The 22854-nt window shown below is 55.5% G+C and overlaps 1 protein-coding gene across 1 annotated transcript in view; it reads left to right on the top strand.

Annotated features, from left to right (window-relative positions):
• The first annotated feature begins 267 nt into the window (after positions 1–267).
• The window catches only part of GRID2IP (glutamate receptor, ionotropic, delta 2 (Grid2) interacting protein), a 31839-nt gene continuing 9252 nt past the window's right edge, over positions 268–22854 (top strand). The window contains exons 1-11 of the mRNA XM_012638946.1: positions 268–667; positions 4997–5151; positions 13535–13783; positions 14006–14091; positions 16793–16862; positions 17196–17290; positions 17644–17827; positions 20388–20542; positions 21689–21838; positions 22041–22138; positions 22357–22474. Coding sequence (XP_012494400.1) covers positions 272–667; positions 4997–5151; positions 13535–13783; positions 14006–14091; positions 16793–16862; positions 17196–17290; positions 17644–17827; positions 20388–20542; positions 21689–21838; positions 22041–22138; positions 22357–22474 — 1756 coding nt within the window. The 5' untranslated portion in view covers positions 268–271. The remainder of the gene's footprint in view (positions 668–4996; positions 5152–13534; positions 13784–14005; positions 14092–16792; positions 16863–17195; positions 17291–17643; positions 17828–20387; positions 20543–21688; positions 21839–22040; positions 22139–22356; positions 22475–22854) is intronic.

Below are 22854 nucleotides of genomic sequence, written 5' to 3'. Positions count from 1 at the left end.
TTCTGACCCACTAAACCGCTGACTCCCTCTAAACGGCTCCGTCTTCTCAGCCACACTCTCCTCCTGTGGTTCGGAGACGGAAAAATGGAAAAACTCATACCCAGACCGACAGCGGAAAGGGGAAGGGGCAAAAGACAGATGGAGGGGAACTGAGACAGAGAAGTAGGGGCCTCGAGGGCACATGCCCTGGGCCTCTGAGCGGCTGGGCAGCCACCGACAGGGCGGCGGAATCCCGTGCTGTCTCCCGCTCCAGCCACACCGCCACCGCGCCATGCCGTCCACCAACCAGGGCTGGCCCGAGGACTTCGGCTTCCGGCTGGGCGGCTCCGGCCCCTGCTTCGTCCTGGAGGTGGCCGAGGGGAGCAGCGCGCACGCCGGGGGGCTGCGACCCGGGGACCAGATCCTGGAGGTGGAGGGGTTGGCGGTGGGCGGCCTGAGCCGCGAGCGCCTCGTGCGCCTGGCGCGGCGCTGCCCTCGTGTGCCGCCCAGCCTCGGGGTGCTCCCGGGCCCCGACGGCGGCCCCGCTGCCCTGAACCCGGCCGTGCGGGCCCAGTGGTCCAGCCGCGGCCTCGCTCTGGGCCGCGAGCTGCTGCGCCTGGCTGGCCGCAAGCGCCCCGACGCCGTGCACCGAGAGCGCAGGCGCAAGGCTCAGGAGTTCAGCCGTAAGGTAGGGCGCGCGGGGCGGGGCGGGGGAGGACTGAGGGGCGGGGCTCGTATGGCGGGGCGGGGCTTGTGGGGCGGGGCTCCTGGGGAGAGACCCCCCCCACTCCGGGGGCGGGGCGCCGTACTCCCTGAGGAAACTTTTACAGATTTACCAGAAATATAATGATGCTCAAGCTTCAAGCTGCGTCTAATTTTGTCACATTCACTTGTTTTTCTTTTTGATTGAGGTACTATAGGTGTACAGTAAAGTGCATTAAGTATACAGCTCAATACATTTTACATACACATACACCCTGGAACTACCTCCCAATCAAGATGTAAAATAAGAGAATATAGATAATCATAGAATGTAGACTATTGAATAATCCCTTGACATCAGAAGGCTCCCGCCTGCCCCTTTCCCTGTCTGTGCTCCAGACGTAACTGCTGTTCTGACTTCCATCACTATGGTGATTTTTGCCTTCATGACCTTCATATAATGGAATTATTCAGTATGTGCTCTTCAGTTCTGGGCTTCTTTTGCCCAACATTATATCCGTGACCTTCATCCATGTGTGCAGCTGTAGGATCCTTCTTTCTGTTGCTCATATTACTAAGATAGTGTTCTTTTTTAAAAAGAGCCACACCTGTTCCAAGCCCAGGCAAAACCAAGACCTGGCCAGCCTTGCACAGCAGTCTGGCTGGCTGGTTGGTCACAGGGGGGCCCAGTTTAGGTCCTCCAAACTTCCAAAGGCGTTTCTTTAAATGTTGGCACCAACCAGGTTCTGAGGGGTTGCAGGTGGAAAGTTGGGGTGACTCTGAAGATTAAGAGCCCAGAATGGCCAGGCCTCCAGCCACCAGAGGAGCCCAAGGCCTGAGTCACCTGCAGGAAGCAAGGGGTGGCCACAAGGAGAGACAGAGGCACAGCTCAGAGACTCAGGGCTGGGAAAGAAAGATGGAGGCTGGCCTCAGGCCAGAATCCCAAGCAACCCCTGATTTGTAGGAACCTGCTATTTACTGGACAAATCCAGGCCAACCCAGCAAACCTGGACTGTGACACAGTTATGGAGGAAGAGGCTGCCTGGTCAGGTCATGTCTACCTCAGGCCACCAGCAAGGTCTCAGTACAGCTACTTCAGGCCACCCATCCTTGAATGCCTGTCCTCCAGGGCTTTTAGATGTGGTCTTGAGGCTCTCATTTGGCTGACACTTGAGAAGAACAAAAAGTGAGCCTATGTGTGACCAGGAAATAGTCTGGAGCCCAGACACTCCACCCTCTGCCTGGGCCCAGGCCCCATGCGCATGCTCAGCCTGGAAACTCAATATCTTCTTGGTGCTTAGAACACTTGAGTTCATAGACTTTTTCTTCATGGAAGGGAAACTGCTCAGTTCTGCTCTTGGCAGGGCTTGGCCATGGGGTTTTGGAGGCCAGGGGGCCTGGAAGCCCTGCTGGGGTTTGGCTATTGCAGAAATGGCTCCCAGCCCATTGTCCAGGTGTGAGATTCCCACCCACTCCAGCCTCCTCCAGCACCCAAGCTTGCTCCAGTTCTCGTTCCTTCTAAACTCACCCCCTCAGGAGCCTTTCCTCCATCAAGTACCCTGGCAGGATCCCTCATCTGGGCTTTCAGCCCCATAACCCTGCCTCTACAGCCAGGCACACACACTTACTCACATACACACAGGACTCAGCTCTGGCTTCCCTGTGTCACCAATGTCCAGCTCCTTGAAAGATGTGACTTTCTTCCTATACCCAGAATAGGCTCTGCTGCTATAACAAACAAAATCAACATCTTAGTGCCTTTGCACTATAGAAGTTTACTTTTCACCCACACAAAGTTGTGTAGGAGTTCAGGTAACTTTCAGGGTAGCTAATGTCCATATGAGGTTTCAGCATTCCAGACTCCTCCTTCTCAACGTGAAGCTCCAGGGTTCCCCATGGAAGAGGAAGATAGCATGGAAAATTGTGTATCTGGTCTTTACTATAGCACTTTCACTCAATGCTCATTGGCCAGAACTGGTCATATGGCTGCTCCCTGAGGCTGCTGGGAAATGTAGTCTTCTATGTGTCCAGGAAAAGGGGAGAGAACTAAAAATATTGGTGAGTACTGGTAATATCCGCTACAATCCCAGATGACCTGCCATGGAACCAAAGGCCTGTCCCAAACTCCATCTGATCCCTGCAGAGTTGGAAGGGGGCATACTCAGAGTCCCCAGCAGGGCAGGGGACATAAGCAGACCTTGCCAGGAAGCAGGGCTGGGGTGGCAGCCAGCCAAGGGTACAATCTGACAGGCTGCCCAGGCCAGCTGTGGTGCATTTTCTGGCAAGGAGGAATATGGAGTGGTGGATTCTGGTTAGGGTTCACCGAGCACCCCAGAAAGCTGAGGGTGACTGCTTCCAGATGATGCAGGGCCTGTGTGCAGCCCCCCGCGGTTTTCAATAATCAGCCTTTGAGTTCTTGCCGCACTCTGCCTGCCCCAGATTTTCCTCCTTGAGGTAGCTGATATTTAATAGAAAATCCATTAGTGTCCCGTGATGATGCCTCATGCTTGGATGTAGGTTGAGAACATCTGGGTAATAACTGACACCAAAACTGCACTGTGGCACCGGCCCCAGGAGGGAGGAACTATTTTTTCCCTCTTTCTTACATAAAACATCTTTGCAGCTAGCCATGTACTCCTTTGAATCGAGGCTGCTGCTGACTTTGACTTCCAAACCATCAACCTTTCTCAGCACGGTGTATGCATGGGGAGGGGGTGCTTGGTGCTGCAGCCTGCCATGCTCACAGGGGGGAGACAGCAGTCAGCTGGGGGCCTTCAGGAAATGTAATGCAATGCAATGCCATGCTTTAGTTCCATTCCATAAACATTCACTGAGTGCCTATTATGTGCCTGGCCCTGTGCTGGGGGCTGAACAGCAGTGAGACCTCAGCCATCATATCTGGTGGGGAGACAGACAGTTACACACATTCGTGGTGTGCATGTGCTAGGACTCAGACATGTGCAGAACGTGGCCTCTGACTGGGAACCCTCGAAGACCCTTACCCTGGCTAGTGTCACCTCTCTGGAAAGCTTTCTTTAATCCCTTTGTGGAGAACCATTTAGGAAGCAGTTGGATTTACAGTTCTGAAGTTCGGGAGTGAGCTCTGGGCTGAAGATCAAGATCTGGGAATCGCCATCTGGGGTTCTTGGCCAGAGCAGAGCCATGGAGAGCTGCAAGTGGCGGTGGTGGGGGTGTGGACTATAGCCGTTAAGGGCAGTGGTATGGAAATAGCAAATGTAGACAGTTCTGGGCTAGAAAAAGGAAGAGAATGATCAGCTTGCGGGATCAAAGGAGGACTGTGTGTGTGTGTGTGTGTGTGTGCGTGTATGTATGTATGTATTTATAGCCTGGGAGAGACTTCAACATCTATATAAGCTGCAAGGAGGGAGGCAGTAGAGACACTGAAAACCATGCATTTAATGGTCCTTGATTATGCACCTGTGATGCACAGGACAGACAAGGAGCCTGATCTCATACAACTAACATTGCTGTAGGGAAAGAGGCAGTAAGCAAGTTAGCCCATATTGTCAGGTATTCACATTGCTTCCAACATGTCAGTGTTATAAATAATACAGAGGTGAGCCTCCTCACTCCTACATCATTGTGCATTTGTTTTGTCTTGTCAGGACACATCTAGGATAAATTTCTAGATGTGAGATCATTGGGTAAAAGGATCGGCTTTAGACACACTTAAGCTGCCTTCCAGAAATGGGGTGTGCCCATTTGCACACTCATTTCCAGTAGCTACACAGACTCCTCTGTATAGATGTGCCTTGATTGGTATCAGCTGGTTTGTGCCCTAAGACAAAGAAAACAAAAGTTTGGAGGGAGAACAGAGGGTGTCACAATTCAGGACTAGGCTTGCATTCCCGGGCTTTTTTGTGGAGCCAGAATGTTCTCTGTGGGATCTCTCAGCAAATAGTAGTTGTGGAAGGGAGTATAGTATTATAATAATAGTAACTAGCAATTATGGAGTGCCTGGCACAGTTTTAAGGTTTTGTATTAATTCCTTTGATCCTTACAATATGCATTAGAACGGCTGTCTCTGGGTTTGAATCATGACCCGATTATCTTGGCCCAGTGACCCCATCACCTCTATCAGCCTCAGTTTCCTTAGACATAAAATGAAGATACTAACCATGCAACCAAGCCCACCTCGTAAGGCAGCTATGAGGTTTGAAATGATGTGATAGGGGCAAAGCGCTCAGTCCATGATCCATGTCCGCTGTCCTGGGGTGGTAAACTGTGGGAGGGAGGAAGGGAGGAAGGGAGGAAGGGAGTGATTCTCCAGGGTTCACTGGACCCCTCCTCACAGGTGGATGAAATCTTGGGGGACCAGCCGACTGCCAAGGAACAGGTGTTTACGGCACTGAAGCAGTTTGCAGCCGAGCAGCGAGTGGATGACCTGGTGTGGGCTCTCACCCTGGCACTGCCCCGCGAGGCCTGTGGGCCACTCTTGGATAACCTGAGGTACTGCAGTCTGGGAGCAGGATGGACGGGCAGGGTGGGTGTCACTCAGGGCTGTCCATTTCCCCAGCAGTCTAGGTCAGAGATGGTGGCCCGCTCTTTAACTGAGACCCCAACACGCCATCAGCCCCAGAACAAGGGTAAACCAGCCAGCTGAAGGGCATCCCTGGGAAGGCAGCTGTTGGCTTTGCTGGAGGCCAGGGCACCGCTCTCAGTGACGGGGCCTGGGACAGGCCTCAGAGGGGATCCACCTCCTTATCTAAAGTCTTGACCTGTCCTGCTCCATCCCAAACCCCAGATCATAGAAATCTCCAACAGGATACCAGATATGTCCAATTCTTTCTTGAGACAAAGTAATGGCACCATGCAAGGGCAAGGAAGGAAGCCTAGGACTGTGCTGTGTGGATCCCCAACACTTGCCCCCCCACCCTACATAGCATGTGCTCTCTGCTCTCTGATGTCTTTTGATGATGAGTGTATATCAAGGCCCTCACCATGCCCTAGAGGAACACTGCCTCGCTGAATCCCCCCAGAGCTAATATTAACCCCATTTCAGAGACAAACTGAGGCTCAGAGAGGTTAAGAGGCTGGCCCAAAGCCACACAGTAAATTAGTGGCAGTCACAGGATGGTGAACCTTGTTAGCTATGCACTTTGTGCTCTTCTGCTGGGCTTTGGACTCAACTTCTAAGTTTATTTATTAGAAAAAAAAATTTCCTGGTGAGTCCTCACCTGAAGTGACACAGAATCTCCAGACCCCATCTCCATCCTTCGAGGGCCTCACGGTCTTCCCAGCTTCAACCAGGCCCCCTCTGGGCCCAAGGGATGCTTCCCCTACCCGGATCCTGCCCAGCTTTCCCTCCCCACCCAGCCACTGGGGCCTGCGGCTGCTCCCCCATCTTCTCCTCCCTCTTCCTGGGCTCAGCCCGCCCCCTCCCCTCGCTGCCATTCACCCCGCTGCCTGCCCCTCCCTCTGGGCCTGGCCAATGTCAGGGACCGGGCTGGCCACCCTCCGCCCCCCCAGCCCCGGCGCAGCGTCTCGGCTCTGCAGCGGAGCTTAGGAGACCACCGAAAGAGGCCACCATGAGCTGCCTGGGGTGAGTAAGGGCTGAGCCCCTTGCTTGGAAAATCCGGAGGGGGAAAAAAAGTTATTTCTAAAGCCGAATTTGCCGCGGAGATGCGCTGGCTCTGAGGGCTTCCTGGGAAGGTGATGGATGGACAGCCCCCCGCCCGGCCCCTCCCCGCCAGGGCTCGGCCAGGGGGGCGCAGGCGGCCCGGCTGTCCCCCGGGAAGTTGGCGCGCTTGTCTCCAGGCTCTTGGCAGCCGGATCAGCTGGAGGCCCTCTCGGTCCCCCTCATCTCCCCTCGTTGCTGCCCGCTTCTGCTCCTGCCTCTCCCGGCCAGCCTGCTCCTGCTCCTGCCTCCTGGGACAGCCCCTCGCCTGCCTTTCCTGGCCGCAGTTTGTCCCCAGGCGCCCTGCAGCCGCGGCCGCGGGTCAGGAAGGGCGGGGGAGGGGCGCCCCCTTGCGCGAGCTTGATTTAGAACCTGGGAAGCGGGAACCCTGGACACCTGGGGATGCCCAGTCCCCGCAGCGTTCCCCGGGCGCTGCTGGGGAGGATGAAACCGCAGCCTCTATTGTCAGCGCGTGTCTAGTGCAACGGGAAAATTGGGGAGGCTGCTGGAGGAGGGGGCGGCGCCCAGCCGAGCTCTGAGGGGAGAGGGTTACCCTGGCAGTGAGGCTTCAGCCACTCTCCACCTCTGCAGCCAACCCCCGCCCCCACACTTCCTAACATCCTCTTCCCCGGGACTGACCAGTCCCCAGTGGCCCCACCATGTGCTGGACTCCAGTAAGGGATGGTGATCTCCGTGCAGCACCTCCTGGTGGGGGGTTATGGGGGAGTCACAGACAGCCGTGTCTGTGTCTGTGACTGGGAGTTGAGGGGCAGCCAGGGCTGAGGGGCAGCCCATGGCTAATTCAGAATGGAGCAATCAGGGCAGGCTCCGGGGAGGAGGCAGCAGGTGTCAGTGCTGTGACTCAGTGACCTGGGGGATCTGGAGGTGTGTCCTGTGGAGGTGGAAGGACAGTCCCCAAGGGGAGTTCATCAGGGCCAGGCATCTAGCTACAGAGGGTGAGGGCAGTGTCACACTGGCCCACGGTACCTAACAGTGCCCAGCTGTGAATCAACCAGCATAGGGTGGGGGCCACAGAGAGGCACTGTTCTGGCCATGGGGCCCCACATCAAGGAGAGACAAGGTTTAACTGAGAGGTTGAGCAGTCAAAGAATGAGAGGTGAAGAAGTGTGTGTGTGTGTGTGTGTGTGTGTGTGTGTGTGTGTGTGAAAGCTCCACACGAAGGCTAGAACCTACCCAAATCCCAGAGGTGTGGCCTCGCTCAGGGGTGGTCCCAGTGGCCAAAACAGAAAGCATGGGGAGAGGGAGAGGGGGCAGTGAGACCACAAAGCTGGGCCATCCAGCACAGTAGCCACATGTGGTTATTTAACATTAAATTTAATTAGTATTTGATAAAATTTAAAGTTCAGTTTCTCAATCTCACTAGCCACATTTCAAGCACTCAATAGCCACATATGGCTGGTGGCCACTGTATAGGACAGGGCCATCATTACAGGATGTACCCTCAGACATCGCTGCTGCTGTGAAGGGTGACATGGATCAGTGGGTGCAAAGTACTCAAAAGGTCTCGTCTTCCTCTATAAAGGCAGTTAATCCTGCGACTCAGAGCTTAATTCGGGTCTGTCCCCAAAGGGATCCTAGCCTGATGAAGTGATAAAATGGCTTTCTAATTAGGACAGGCCAGGCAGTTTGGAAAGTGTGACGTGGGCAGGAGGGAACAGGAAAGCAGAGTCAGCTCTGTGGCCCACTACTGTCTCAGAGAATATGAGACAGGGAGGGTCTGGAGGGGTCAGGTAGGGGTAGTGGAAGCTGGGATTTGGAATCCTGACACACCTGGCTTGAACCCCACGTCCACTCACTGGCAGTACAACCTTGAGCAAGTTCACTGACCTCTATAATTTGTAAAATGGGATTGGTAATTTTTTTTTATCAGAGACAGGGTCTCTCTGTGTTGCTCAGGCTGGAGTGCAGTGGTGCAATCATAGCTCACTGTAACCTCAAACTCCTGGGCTCAAGCAATCCTCCCACCTTGGCCCCCCCAAAGTGCTAGGATTACAGATATGAGCTACTGTGCTCAGTCTAGTTTTTAAATTTTTTTGTAGAGATGGGGTCTCGCTATGTTGCCTAGGCTGGTCTCGAACTCTTGGCCTCAAGCGATCCTCCCACCTCAGCCTCCCAAAGTGCTGGGATTACAGGCATGAGCCACCATACCTGGCTGGGCTTGGTAATTTCTATGTGTACCCAGCGGGGTTTTGGTAAGAAACCATATAAATGAACTCTGCCAACTGTGAGCAGAAAAGAGATTAGTTGAGAATCTAGGGGTAGGGTATGAGGGACCATCTGCCCTCCCCCCACCCTTTTCTGCTTTAGTGACAAATGTCAGGGACACCATAATACAGAGTTATTGGGAAAATTCTGAAACTGTGTAGGTAGATGTGCCAGGCATATAACATGTGCTCAATTAGTATTGGTTTCCCTTAGGGAAGACCTCTTTTTCTCAAGAGCAGATTTCTCAAGTATGGCACTAGTGACATTTTGGGCCTGATATTTCTCTGTTCTTGGGGCCTGTCCTGTACATTGTACAAGTGTTTAGCAGCACCCCTAGCCTCTACCCAACTACATGCCAGTAGCACACCTGTCCTCCCAGTTGCCATTTTGTGACAAACAAAAATGTCTCCAGACACTGCCAGATGTCCCCTGGGGGGTGAAGGGGCAAAGTCGCCCCTGGTTGAGAAGTATGGCCCTAGAGTAATCTTCAGCAGTGCCCTCTCACTGGGACAGGCACTTAAGGGAAATCCAGCTATTGCTTGTCCCCTGGTGACCACCCTCTGCTGCCTTGGGTCACCTGGCCAGATGCACCAGCTGCTGACCCCATCCAGTGCCTCCACTGTTCCTGTTGGGACCTAGCCCTGAGGCAGCGTTGAATTCGAGCATGAGCACTTGCTCCGTGGTTGCACCTCCCATGCCCGCAACATGGTGAACAGTCTTCAAAGCCTTTGGGCATGCCTGCTTCTGGATGCTGGGCCACTGCAGCTGGTGCAAAACAGCCAGAAATGGCTCCATCATGATGGGACGGCTGTGGCCCTGCAGATGTCAGGGAGCTGTGCTCACTGTGAGGCTTATCTTCTCTGCAAGGCAGGACTGAAGACAAGGTGTGGCATGAGTGGGCTCCAGCTTCCTGTTGCTGCCAGGGACAAATGCAGCCCTGAGAAGTCCTCGCTGGGGTCAGGAATGGGGGACTGAGGTGTGTTGGGAAGTGTGGTGTGGACAGAATACCAGAGACTGATGGTCAGATCTGTAGGGTCCTCCCTGTGACTGGCTGCAGGCAGCCACAGGCCGGCCCCTGTGAGCTATTCCTCTGAGAAGACAGAGGTAAGGTCCTGGGGTTTCCTGCCTGAGTGGGTGGTGGCTAGGGGTGGGTGGTAGAGAAGAGGGCTTCATGCTGATGACCCCTCCACAGGCCTGTCATTTGCTCCTCAGATCTCAGATGCGAGCCCTCTCTGGGCAGTCAGCACTTTGTGAGAAATGTCAGTGCAGAGCAGGATCCCTGGGTCTGCTCCTGCTGACTGTCAGGGAATGGCAGGCCCAGAGCCAGGGAGGAGCCCATGTGCCCTTTCCTGTCACTTCCCTCTCCTCCCCTTTAGCTATTCCTCGCTTTTCTCAGAGTGGGGGTGCCCATCTCAGGGAGGTCCTCTACTCAGCCCCTCCCCACTCACCTGGCGGTTGTCCCAGCCTGGCCCCCCTCCTCACTTCCACTCACTCACCAGGCCTTAGACACTCTACCTCCTCTTCGACTTTAGTATCTATTAGCCCCTTGTCCTATCCCAACACCCCTCTCTGGGTCCCATCCCCTGGTGTACCAAAACCTCTGGAGTTCCTCCACTTACCCGTGACTCCTTAAACCCTCCATGGCTCCCCACTGCTCTTAGCTGCCTCCCTCTCCAGCCTCTTCTCCCCCAGAGCGCCCCCCTGGGTAGCTAGGGAAGCTGCTTCTCGCTGGCGACACCTGCTGAGCCCTGGGGCTGGGGCAAAGGCCATCCCCTCCAGAAAGCTTTCCCACGCTCTGCAAAAAACAATGGGGGCTTCCTCTGTGCTGTCGGGTTCAGTCTTCGCGGCAGCCGGGTCGTGGGGACTCGCCACTGTGCGGGGGCTTGGAGGGGGCCGGGGACGGAGAGGTCACAGGGGAGGGAATGATGGAGGGAACCAAGGGGAGGGAGCGTGGCGGCCTCGAAGGGCCCCCAGCTTCCCCCTCACCCTCCAGCAAGCAGAAGGGTCCCAGGCGAGGCGGGGTGGGGCGGGGCGGGGCCACAGCGAGGGGGCGGGCGCGGGGCCTCCGGCGGGGACCGCTCGGGAGGGGCCGCGCGCGCTCGCCCGGCAGAGACGCGTGGAGTCGCGGCGCCCTCGCTTCGCTCGCGGGCTCGGCCACCCGCTGCCCTTCGGCACCTGCTGCGCCGCGGTCCCGGGCTCCAGATGGGGAAGGACCAGGGCTTCTCTCGGCACTTTCGGTAGCTTCCCCTGGGCGCCCCGCGTCTTCGGGATCCGTGCGCCCTGGGCGCAGCAGACCCGTCTCCCGCGGGCCTGAAAGGGGGTGGGGCTGGAACACTGAGGGGATTCCCGTCCCTGGGTGGGCACCTACGAGCCTGGGCGGAGCTCGGGGGCTGGGGAAGGGGGAAATAAACTGGGCAGCGCTAGGGTGGCGAGGTCTCCACTTTGGGCTTTGGGAACCCGCACACGGCCCTAAGGATCGGGGTTGGGACGAAGGGCTGGGATTGAAAACCCCTCTTTCCTTCCCACGACTGGGCTGGCCGAGGGGACAGGACAGAGGGCCAAGGCTGAGGTCTGGTTCTCTGGTGAGAATCCAGGACGTTCGGTCCTGAGTTTGGAGCGCGCGACCTCCTCACTACCCGCGCCTGGGCTGACGCTAGCTGAACTAGGGCACCCTCACCCCCTCCCCACCGGTTCATTGGCTGATGATCAAGGGTGAGATGGAGAGAGCTGGGCTGGGACAGAGAATGGAGAGAGATGACCCTAAGGGACTTCCTGGTAGGAACCTGGGTTTGGACTTAGACTTGACCCTGGCAGAGAGAACAGAACTGACCCTGAGTTCAAGGTCATCATGTGGCCCCCAGGAAGAGTCTTGTGGCCTCAGAGAGGCCTGTTGGCATAGCAGGGATTTGGGAGTCCTGGGACAGCTATTGCCAGACTGTCAGAGGGAGAGTGATTGGTTACAATAGTCAATGTGGCCCCACTGCACCTGGCTGTGCTGGGTCAGTCAATTCACAGCAGACCCAGGGTTGGGAGCCTGCGCCAGACTGAGCTGCATGGTGGGCCCATGAGCCAGGAAGGGTGTCTGGCTCACCAGGCAGGCTTGGCCTCAGTCTCAGCCCCGAGGATGCCAAGCTGGGAAAGGGCCACCTGACATTCTTCAACCTGTGCAGTTGGTGACTCAGCCTGGTTCCCACTGCAGGGGCAGGGCCTTTTTTAGTTGCTGTTGGAAATTAGCTATGATGATCACCTGGCCTTGCCCAGGTTGGACTCTGGGGCTGGGTGTAAGGGGCTGATACCTTCCAGAGCCTGTGGCTGGAGCCTGAAGTGGGAGGTGGACAATCTCAAGCCTTGTCATCCCTCCTGGGCCTTGGCATGAGGTGTGAGGTCTGGAAGGGTGTGGGGAATGTACAGGCCAGGCAGAGGGAGTTATCTGGCTCCAAAGACCTTGATGACCATCTGGGGAATAAAGCTGAGGCTTAAGGTTTGCAGGAATCGCTGCAGGGAGGCAGGGACAGGCCCCTGGCAGTGTTGAGCAGGCCATTCATTCTGGCCTCCTGGCCACTTTGAACATCCAAACCTGGAGCAGAGCTCACTGGGGGGCAGGGCGACGGCACCCTCCTCCCGGAGGATGCACATCCCTTCCCTCCCACCAGGCGACTTATTTTGCCTATCTGGCCTCATTAATCCTACCCACAGAGACCGGGGGAACTGTGTGTGAGCTGCTGGGCAAGCAGAGGGGCTTGTGTTTCAGCTGGCTGCAAGGCTACTGATCTCTCTCCCTCCTCCTTCCCATTATGCCCTTGGCACTGACTCCTGGTACAAAGAACAGGGAAAGGAGCCTTGGGATGTGGCCAGGGAGGCTTCGCTAGCAACCTCACCTTCAAGGGGCCCTTGTCAGAGATCCTGCACAGTGCTGAGGTTCAGAAGGCTGGGCTCTGATTCCACCTGTGCTGAGGGCCAGCTGTTTAACCCTGGAAAGTTACAGATCCTCTCTGTGCCGCAGAGTCTTCTGTCTTGGACTGGGGAGTCCACCAGGATGTTAACTGCTGCCATTACTCAGAGAGACGGTTAGGCTGCTGGCAGCCCCCCCTATTTACTGAGTCCCTCCCAGGTGCCAAGCCCCAGCTGGTCACTGGGGCTCATCACTGAGCTACGGACCCAGCCCTCAGACAGCTTCCAGCCTCGCAGAAGAGACCCACGGACACCAAAGAATCATCCTGGGGTGTGGACCCCACACAGGGGACCTTGTCTCTCCCCTGCCTTTTGCCACTTCCAGGGTGACTCCTTTGAGAGCAGGAGCCTCAGTCTTTTCATCTTTGAACCCCAGTGCCTGGCTGGCACAGAGAGCAAGGGCTCACTAAATATACACAGGATTGAATTGAAGGAGCAAAGAGTGTACCAGGCAGGGGCAACAGCCTGGGGAAAAGCTTAGAGATGGGACGGAAGGTGGCAGATGTGGTGGTCCTGGCAGATATCTGAGTAGGCAGCTGTAGGTGGGGCTGGCCAGAGAAGCAGGCAGGAAGATTGGAGGTGTCGTGAGGGTCTGGGGGAAGTCAGATCCTGGGCGCATGGGCTCCAGTTTTTTCCAGCAAAGTCACCAGGAAACAAGCTGGGAGAAAGTGGGTGGTGGGGATTCCTGGCTTGGGTTTGTCCTGGCGGGTGCAGAGGGAGCGGGGGAGAGGCCAGAGATGGAAGACAGAGGCGGGAGGAGGAACGGGCTCATGGACTGGCTTTGTTGGGGCAAAGGCCCTGAAGAGGCCAGATTCATCGGGGATGGTCCCAGCGTGACATTCCCGAGGTGGAGCGAGCAGGAGGCTACGTCCTGGTGTGGCCCGAGGCAGCTGTGGGCAGAAGTCCGGACACCGAGGGGGAGACACCAGGGGATACCAGCTGCGGGTTCCCCTAGCCCTGCAGCGGAGGGGCGGGAGAGCCGACGGCGGCGCCCACGAGGAGGCGCCTTCGGCCCGACTGTGCGGTCCTCGCCGGCAGGATCTTCATCCCCAAGAAGCACCGGGCGCGCTTCGACGAGGTGGTGTCGCAGGGCCTGCTGGGCAAGCTGTGCCGCGCGCGGAGGGCGCAGGGCGCGCAGCGGCTGCGCCGGAGCCGCAGCGAGGAGCGGCCCGAGCGCCTCCTGGTGTCCACGCGCGCCAGCGCCCCGCCGCGCCGCCCGGACGAGCCGCCCCCGCGCAAGGCCGCCTCGCTGGTGGGCGGCCGCGCCGGCCCGGGGGGCGCCCGCAGGTACGCGGGGCGCTAGGGCGCGGGCTGCTGACGCCTCCCTGTCGGTGGGCTCGGGGATGGAGACCTGGGCGGAGAACCCCCTGGGCGGAGCGTGGGCACCTGGGAACAGGCAGGAGAGCTTAAGGGGAGTGGGACGTGGGACATCATCTCCACGCCCTATGTGTCCCAGGCTCCTCTCTCCTCGGGGCAGGTCATGCTGCCCACCCCTTCTTCTTCCCCCAGGACTGTCCGAGTCTACAAGGGCAACAAGAGCTTCGGCTTCACACTTCGCGGCCATGGGCCTGTCTGGATCGAGTCTGTCCTGCCTGGTGAGGGGTGGGCAAGGTTGCTCCTTGAGTCCCTAAGGCCCAGGATGGGGTGAAGGACCCTGTTGTAGCTTTCCCTGGTAATTCTACCTATGTAGGCTGCTGCTCAGCCATCTCCCCGCTCCCAGACGTCAGCCTTGTCCTTTGTGTCCTCTGGGTGTCCCAGAGCCCCAGATCCAAATCATCCACCTACCTAAGGTGCTTGAGGCCAGAGGCTTCTGCCTGCGTCTAGGCACCGCTCTCCAAGTTCAGCATCACCCCAAGCTAAGTGAGTCAAGTTCTTCGCCCAGACCTTTCCTTTATCCATAGGGAGTCTGGGCAGTGCCCAGGACAGTGGGGCAGCCAGGACTGAGCCTGCCCAGGCTACACTGCAAACAACATTCCCTGCGTGGAGTGCCCACTGTGAACTGAGCACTTGCTGGGCAGGCCAGATTCAGAGAGGCAGCAGGGCCTATCTAACCCCTCCCTGAATCAGGACTCTCCTCCTCCCACCCAGGCTACCCCTTCTTGCTCCTGAAATAGTGACATCTTGAAGAAGGCAGGGGCTCCCCAGTGCGGGAATCCTTCCTTCCTGCCCCTCTGGTGTGGGTGGGGAGGGATGCTCATTTTCACTGTGGAAGAATGAAACGTCTCCTAGCACTGAACTGAACTCTCCCTCTCTGCAGCCACCCCACCGGGCTGCTGGGCTGTGTCACCTGCTCTGTCCTGCATCCATCCCCTTCCAGCATCTGAGCATGATGCTCCTGGTTACACGTCCCCATGGGTGCCCTGTCGATGCGGTGTCCTTTCCACACTGTGCATCTTGCATCTCCAGTGGATGGATTTGTGAGACAGGCATCTTTTGATCCCTGGGGAAGCACCTCAGTGCCTTTGCATCATTGTTCCAGCCTTCAGACCATGTTGAGACCTAATAATAATAACTGGCATGTTCTGGTTCTTGGATTTGGGCATCGCTGAGTTGTTGACACAGTATTGTAGGGAAAAGGCCCAAAGCTGCTCTCAAGAGAGCTTCCTCTAGAAATGATTAATCTCTCCTCTTTGGATGTGGCTCTTCTAACCGTGCCACCACTACCTCCATCTCCCAGTTCCTCCCAGACATGTAGCCAGGGATACTTGGCCTAGGGCTTTGTTCCAATCCAGGTGTGCTGTTCTTCTCACCCCAACTTGCAGGCTAGAAACTGCATGGCTTTCCTGTGATAGGAAGCCAAATGGATGCTTAGATGGGAGGTTTTACACATGGGGAAACTGAGGCACAGAGAGTCTCTGGCAAATCAAGGACCAGAACCCGGGGTCTCCTGACTCCTGGCCCAGTGGTATTTGATCCCCTTGACAAGCCCTTCTAGGCAGGCCAGATTGGACTAGCCGCCACCACCCTCTCCCATTTTTAGTCCAAGGAAAGGACTCTCCCCAACCCACCTCTCCCAGGAAGTCTTCCCTGACTGTTCCCCTTCCTCTCTGGACAATCTCCACAGACTCAAAAGAGCACTTCTCACAATGCGAGGGTATTTTTTATTTAGGGATTTATCATTTCCTCTACTTGTCTCCAAATCAAATTTGGAGGGATGACTAATAATAAAGAGGCAGAAAGGAAAAAATACCTCCAAACATAGGAGCCAACTTACCAGCCCTCACTTCCAGGTGTTCGGTCCTAGGTTAGGCCGTGACCTTCATTCAGGGCCATCAAGGCAAAGAGTGAGACTTCAGTGCTCCCACGTGTTTTAAAATGCAGGTTTTGTTATTATTATTCAGGTATGGTGAGGCCAACAGATTAGGAGACAACTGCCATTGAAAACATAGTTCATTACTCGCAGTTCCCAAGAGGAGGGGGTACACCACACCATGGGGCCAGGGGCGGGGGTGGTACCCAGTTTGGTGTGTCAGGGTTGGTCAGGGGACAGACAGAGGGAGTGAGGGAGAACATGCGCAAGAGCCTTTATTGTGGTTTTCACAGAGGAATGGGCGAGGCAGGCCTAGCACATTTAGCATTGGAGTAATTTCAGCAGGCTCTGGGGCATAGGGGTTGTCCCTAGTTGTCTGGTACCGGCCCTGGGGGGATGAGGGCAGGTGGATGGTGGCCTGAGAGTGAGCTCCATAAAGGAGGTGGTGCGATGAGGGCTCTGGAGTGATAGGTTTGCATTTAAGGGTGCACTTAGAGCCCAGTCAGTTACCCCTAGGGATTGGCTAGTCCTGGGAGGGGCAGTCTCTCTGGGGTCGTCCAGGCTCCAAGATTTCAAAGCATCAGGAAATGCAGAAAATAAAAAAAAACACAATTAATACACCGTGTTTCCCAGCCCGAAGGAGGAGACTGCTGTCCTCTTGTCAGACACGTTTTCTCCTGAAAAGAGGAGTCACTGCCATGCACCTTTATCCGAGGGGCCAAGAGCAGCGTGTGGTGCTGCCCTGCAGGGGAGCACAGGTGCTCAGAACCACTGCCCTCCAGACCTTGCCTGGTGTCTGCTCTCTGCAACAGCTCAGGGCCACCCCCAGGGGATCACTCTAGTCATTGGCCTCAGGTCCTTAGAGCAGTGGAGATCAGAGAGGTGCCAAGACTATTGCGGGGATCTGCTGACATATCTGACTCTCTGCCACCCATGCCTATGTGTCTCTAAGTCTCATTGTCGCCTGTGTGACAGGAGAATGGCATCTGACTCCCAGGGCAGGGCCCCGCCCTGCTGACCATCACACCTTCTCTTCTTGCTTCCAGGGAGCCCAGCTGACAACGCTGCCCTCAAGTCAGGTGACCGGATCCTCTTTCTCAACGGACTGGACATGAGGTCAGAGGCTATTGGGGAAACCAGAGCTTGGTGCTGAACCATTTGCCAAGACTCTTGGGACATCCAGGCCATGGTCCTGATCTCCTCCGACCAGTTGGTCCCCAGGGTCTGTCCCTCTTCCAATGGGAATTTTGAATCTACACCCCTATGCTGGCCAGGACCCTCATTCATCCTTCTTACCCAAAAAATAACCCAGCTCCATGCTGGGGACACAGAGTGGCACAACTGTGGACTTGCTGTGTGGCCCATATGGGCAGGACAGGGAGGTCTGGTTGGTGGCCGTGGACAGGGCTCACCCCAGTCAGGCCCTCCTGGGCCATCTCTGCTTGGCAGGAACTGCTCCCACGACAAGGTGGTGTCCATGCTGCAGGGCAGTGGAGCAATGCCCACGCTGGTGGTGGAGGAAGGGCTCGTCCCGTTTGCCAGCGGTGAGACACCCATTGACACTTGGCTTCGTTGGCCCACAGAGACCCTGCCAGGCTGCTATGTGTGGGATTTATGAGTCTGCAGAGGACTCTGCTCTTCCCCTAAACTTGCAGCGTCCCCTCCCAGGGCTGCCCTCTAGGTGGTGCTGTAGAGCCCCCCACCCCATGCTCAGCCTCAGGGCCCCTGCCCCAGGCTGTTCCTCTGTCCCTGTCCCCAGCTTCGGGCAGCAGGTGCATGGAGGCACTGGCAGCCACACCCCAGCTCAGGAGGTCTGCTGACCCCAGCTGCCGGGGAAACCACATCTGGCCTGGGGACTCTGGGTCACTCGTGCCTCTCTTGCCTGTGGTCCCAGCAGACTCCGATTCTTTGGATTCTCCCAACCCGTCATCAGCGCTCACCTCCCTGCAGTGGGTGGCAGAGATCCTGCCGTCCAGCATCCGAGTCCAAGGGAGGACCTTCAGCCAGCAGCTGGAACATCTGCTCACGCCTCCTGAGCGCTATGGGGTCTGCCGGGCCCTGGAGAGCTTCTTCCAGCACAGGTGGCCAGGCTAGAGTGGTGGTGGGGACCTGCTCTGGGTGGTCCCCAAGTCCTGCTCAGACACACATCCTGTTCTCCTTGCCTGAGCCTCTTCAGCCCCGTTCTCCTGGGGGAGGCTCCAAGGAGGTGGCAGCCAGTACCAGGGACCCCAGGGTGGTGGGTGATTGGGCTGTCCTAGAATAGACCCTGACTCTGACGACTCCTACCCATATGATGTTAAGCAAGTCAGGCAGACAGGGACCATCTGCCCCATTGTTGGTGGGATCCTCCTGACAGCCTCACCTATGGGTACTTGCCATGGGCCAGGCCCTTGAGGGTAGGGTTGGTGTCTTTTATTTTGCTTCTCAACTGCAGCAGGCTACATTTATCTTCCTCGGTCTGTGGGGTCATTATCATGATCTGTGCAAAGCCCCTCACTTGTCTATACCTTTTTGTTTTGTTTAAACAGTTTTTTTTTTTTTCCCAAGAGACAAGGTCTCACTATGTTGCCCAAGCTGGAGTGCAGTGGTGCGATCATAGCTCACTGCAGCCTTGAACTTCTGGGGCTCAAGCAATCCTCCAGCTTCAGCCTCCCGGGTAGCTGTGACTAGAGGCGTACACCAACCACACCTGGCTAATTTTTAAATTTTCTGTAGAAACAGGGTCTTGCTATGTTGCCCAGGCTGGTCTTGAACTCTTAGCCTCAAGTGATCCTCCTGCCTTAGCCTCCCACAGTGTTGGGATTACAGACATGAGCCACCACACCCACCCAAACAGTTTTATTAAGGTCCAGTTGACATACCATATAGTTAATCCACTTAAGTATACAGTTCAGTGGTTTTAAGTATATTCACAAGTATGTGCAGCTGTACTCATATCCTGCCAATTTTAGAACTTTGTCACATCAAAAAGAAGCCCGGAAGCCTTTCACTGTCCCTCTCCCACATTCCTTTGTCCCCATCCCTGACCTTAAGCAAACACTAATCTATTTTCTGTCTCTGTAGATGTTCCTATTCTGGACTTTCATAGGAATGGAATCATATAATATGTGGACTTTTATCTCTGGCTTCTTTCACTTAGCATAATGTTTTCAAGGTTCATCCAAGTTATAGAATGTACTTCATTCCTTTTTTACAGCCAAATCATACTCCCTTGTGTGGCTATCCCACATTTTGTTCACCCGTTTGTCCAGGGATGGACATTTGGTTTGTTTTCACCTTTCATTCCCTTTAGTTCCACTCCTCCCACTTCTCTGCCCTGCCACTGCCACCAGTCTGATGAGTTTAGTGGGCGTCCTTTTGTTTGAAGGTGTTCCTGAAAAGGGAGCATTGCTGCTTAGTATGATGTGGTTTTTCCTTTTATATCATTGTGTCATATATTACGTCGGTATCTGACTTTTTCATCCATTACTATGTGTTCAGCTCTGTCCACATCGCTCTGTGTACATTCAATACATTGATTATAACTGCAGACAAATTCTCATGCATCACATTGCAGCATTATCCTGATGTTAATATGTGCCAGTCTTTTAGCCATGAAGTGACATCTTGTTTTAATTTGGTTTTCTTTGATTACTCATTATTTTAAGCATCTTCTAATATGCTTGTGAACTTTTTCTGTGTTCTTCGCTATAAATTGCCTGTTCATACCCTTTGCCCATTTTTGTTGTATTAGACGTTTTAGTCTTGTTGATTTGCATGAGTTCCTTGTATATTTTAGATACTGATTCTTTATTGATTTTGGACATTGTGTATATCTTTTCCCATTTGTTATTTCTAGTATTAATTCTATCATATCTAATATCAGTGTGTTTATATTGTGCTTCTTTGAACAGATATCCTTGATTTCGTATAATCGAAAACTCACCACATTTTCGGTTTCATGGTTTTGGCTTTTGAAATTTTAAGAAGTCCTTCCCTGCTTCTAGGTCGAAAGATATTCTCCTAATTTTCACTTTCACACAGGTTTTTCATCCACCTAGAGTTCTTCTATATGTGTGGTATTATGTAAGGATCCTGTATTTTTCCATGTAATTCAAGGGTTAGCAAACTTTCTACACAGGGCCATATAGTAAATATTTTAGGGCCATGCAGGTCTCTGTACCTTGAAAACAGCCATAGACTGTATATGGCATAGGCAATAAATGGGCATAGGCATGTTCCAATAAAACTTTCTTTATGAAGAGACACAGGGCAAAATTTTATCCCACAGGCCATTGTTTGCCAATTCCTGATACAGTGAGTCAGTTTTCCTGGTACACTTTATATGTTTTGATCTTCACAACAGCTCTGTGTGGTAGATGCTATTTTATCCCCATGTAACAGATGAGGAAACTGAGGCACAGAGAAGTTAAGTGACTTGAGAAAGATCACTTAGCTGGTAAGTGGTGGAGCTGGGATTTGCGTCTGCCTTGCCTGTCGTGCAGTCTGCCCCCCTGCCCACTTCCCTGTCTTTCAAGGGCAGGGGCAGGACGGGAGGCCAACCTCTGTGGCCTTGGAAGCACCGCCCTTGTCCACCCTCACCCCACTCATCATGGTGAGCCCCTGAGTAACGAACCTCTTGTTCCTGCACCTCCCCCCCAGGAACATCGACACCCTCATTGTCGATGTCTACCCTGTGCTGGACACACCTGCCAAGCAGGTCCTTTGGCAGTTCATCTACCAGCTGCTGACCTATGAGGAGCAGGAGCTCTGTCAGGAGAAAATTGCATGCTTCCTGGGCTACACCGCTATGACAGGTAAGCATCCTCTCCCCCGCCACTCCCCCGTCTGCAGCTGCTGGCTGTCCGGCCCACCAGGTGAACAGGTAGATACCTGTTCTCACCTGTGAGATCTTACAGCCAACCTGGGCCCCTGCCACACAGATGTGCGCACATGCCATGCAAATACACGCTCAACACATGAGGGCTTAGCTCATGCTTGGCCCCGTGGACGTGCCTTCCCAGCTTGACCTTTCTGCAGCATGCGCGGCACAACCTGATTTGGACACCCACCTAACCACCTGGGGTCTCAGGTTTCTCACCCACAAAATGGGAGTGATCTCAAGGACTAGGTTTTGTGTTCTGGGAAGTGTGTGCACAGATCAAGAAACTCTTGTGGTCACTGCTTACAGACATGCCAGCACATACCACCTGGACTGTGGGCACACAGTTGGGTCACACCTGGCTGGTGGGCTCCCGGTGTGCTCTCATGTGCACACACGTGGGCCCGTGGGGCCATGTACAGCCTCAGCTCCCACTGCTGCCCACCTGTTAAAGCATCCCCCTAAATGCCCCCAAAACCATGCACTCATTGTTTAGACTATACACATGGAAAGTGTGCCAAACTCTGTGAATCAACCCTATTCTACGCACTGTGCACCTACTATGACCGCCCTGCAGCTACATGCTGGCCCTTGTGTGCTCACTATCCATAGTACCAGGGACCCACAGTTTGCTAGGGAGGGCTGAGGATTTTAGCAAGAAGTTCAGGGTCCATGCTGGGCAGCACATGTCCCACACATCTGCCTAGACCTGGAACCTTACGTTTCGCCCCACAAGCCCCTGTGGACAGCAGTGACTAGGCCTGGTCCAAGCATGGGGTGTTGAGACCCTGGAAGCATGAGGTCCTAGGCTCTTGTCATGAGAGCAGGTCTGCCAGGGCGGGCTGTGGCCATCCCCACTAGGGCCTCTGTCCTCAGGCTAGCCGCACCCAGGTGCTCCTCCTGTTCCTGGCATCTGGTTTCTCGCTCCAGGGCTTCCCCTCCAGAATCGTCCCAGAGGCAAGCAGGGTGAGCCCCACGGCTGGAGTCCACATATTAGTGCAGATGACTTCTTCCTGTTTTGGGAGGCTCCTTGTCTGGCTGAGAAAACATAGGCGCCCCATTTCCCCTGCGTGTCCCACAGCAGAGCCGGAGCCCGAGCTGGACCTGGAGCCTGAGCCTGAGCCTACACCGGAGCCTACACCTGAGCCCCAGCCACGCAGCTCCCTGAGGGGCTCCTCGATGTGCCGCCGCAGCCTCCGGTCCCAGGGCATGGAGACGAGCCTCAGCTGCGGTAAGGCTGCCACAGGCGGGAGGGTGCAACCCGGGCTCGGTTTTCCCACCTGCAAAACGGGCTTGGTGAGATGAGAAATCCCAGGGAATGCGGGTAAGCAGCGCTGAGCGGTGGTTCTCCTGGGTCTGCAGGGCCGTTGGTTCTGGGCTGGGGCCTGAGCCTTAGAGCTCAGATGTGGTAACTAGACTCCATTCCCTGCCAGGTCCTGGTGACTGCCCTGAGATGCCTCTTCCTCTGATCCCAGGCGAGCGCCAGGCAGGCGATGGCACGTCCCTCCCAGAGACCCCCAACCCCAAGATGGTAAGACCTTCTCTTTGTCCTCCAAGGGATGTCTGTGGGGGAGGGGAATGGGTAGCCCATGGGGCTGGGCCCAGGAGACCCAGGCCAAGGTGCCCCTGTGGCTGCCTCAGGCTGTGACAGATCTCTGCCTCCCAGACCACCCAGGCCTGGCCCCTGAGCCATGTTTGGGCCACGTGGGGAAGTGGGAGTGGGCTGGACTCACCCCTGCCTCCCTCCAGATGTCAGCCGTCTATGCAGAGCTTGAGTCTCGCCTGAGCAGCAGCTTCAAAGGGAAGATGGGAACCGTGTCCAAATCCCGGTCATCCCCGCCAGGCCCCAGCCCGGCAGTCACCGCAGGTAGGGTTCAGCCAGCCCCGAGTCCTGAGGATAGCACTGGTCTCTGCCATCTTGGCTGCCAGTTGTCCCCACCTCCAGGCACACCCCTGGAGCTACCCCCCCAGGTCGTGGGGAACCCCAAGGCCTCCACGCATGGGTAGGGGCCATGGAAGTCAGGGTTGTCCCAGCTCCTCCCATGGCCCCTGTTATCCTCTCCTTGGCTGTGGATCAAGAAAGCAGAGGGCTGCCCGCAACGCAGTCCCGAGTTAGCCTGTGGCTGTTGGATAAACTATTAAGTGCACTTATTGCTTTGTGAATGGCACAGGTGGGAAGATGATTTCTCTGCAGCTCAGAAGGCAGGACCCCAGGAAAGGCTCCTGTGAGCCCAGGGCCTGCTGGGC

This window comes from Propithecus coquereli, unplaced genomic scaffold, assembly GCF_000956105.1.
Source record: "Propithecus coquereli isolate 6110/MARCELLA unplaced genomic scaffold, Pcoq_1.0 Scaffold137, whole genome shotgun sequence".
NCBI classification, from domain to species: domain Eukaryota; kingdom Metazoa; phylum Chordata; class Mammalia; order Primates; family Indriidae; genus Propithecus; species Propithecus coquereli.
Note: the sequence above shows the minus strand (reverse complement) of the source record. Positions and strands in the feature narration are given on the sequence as shown.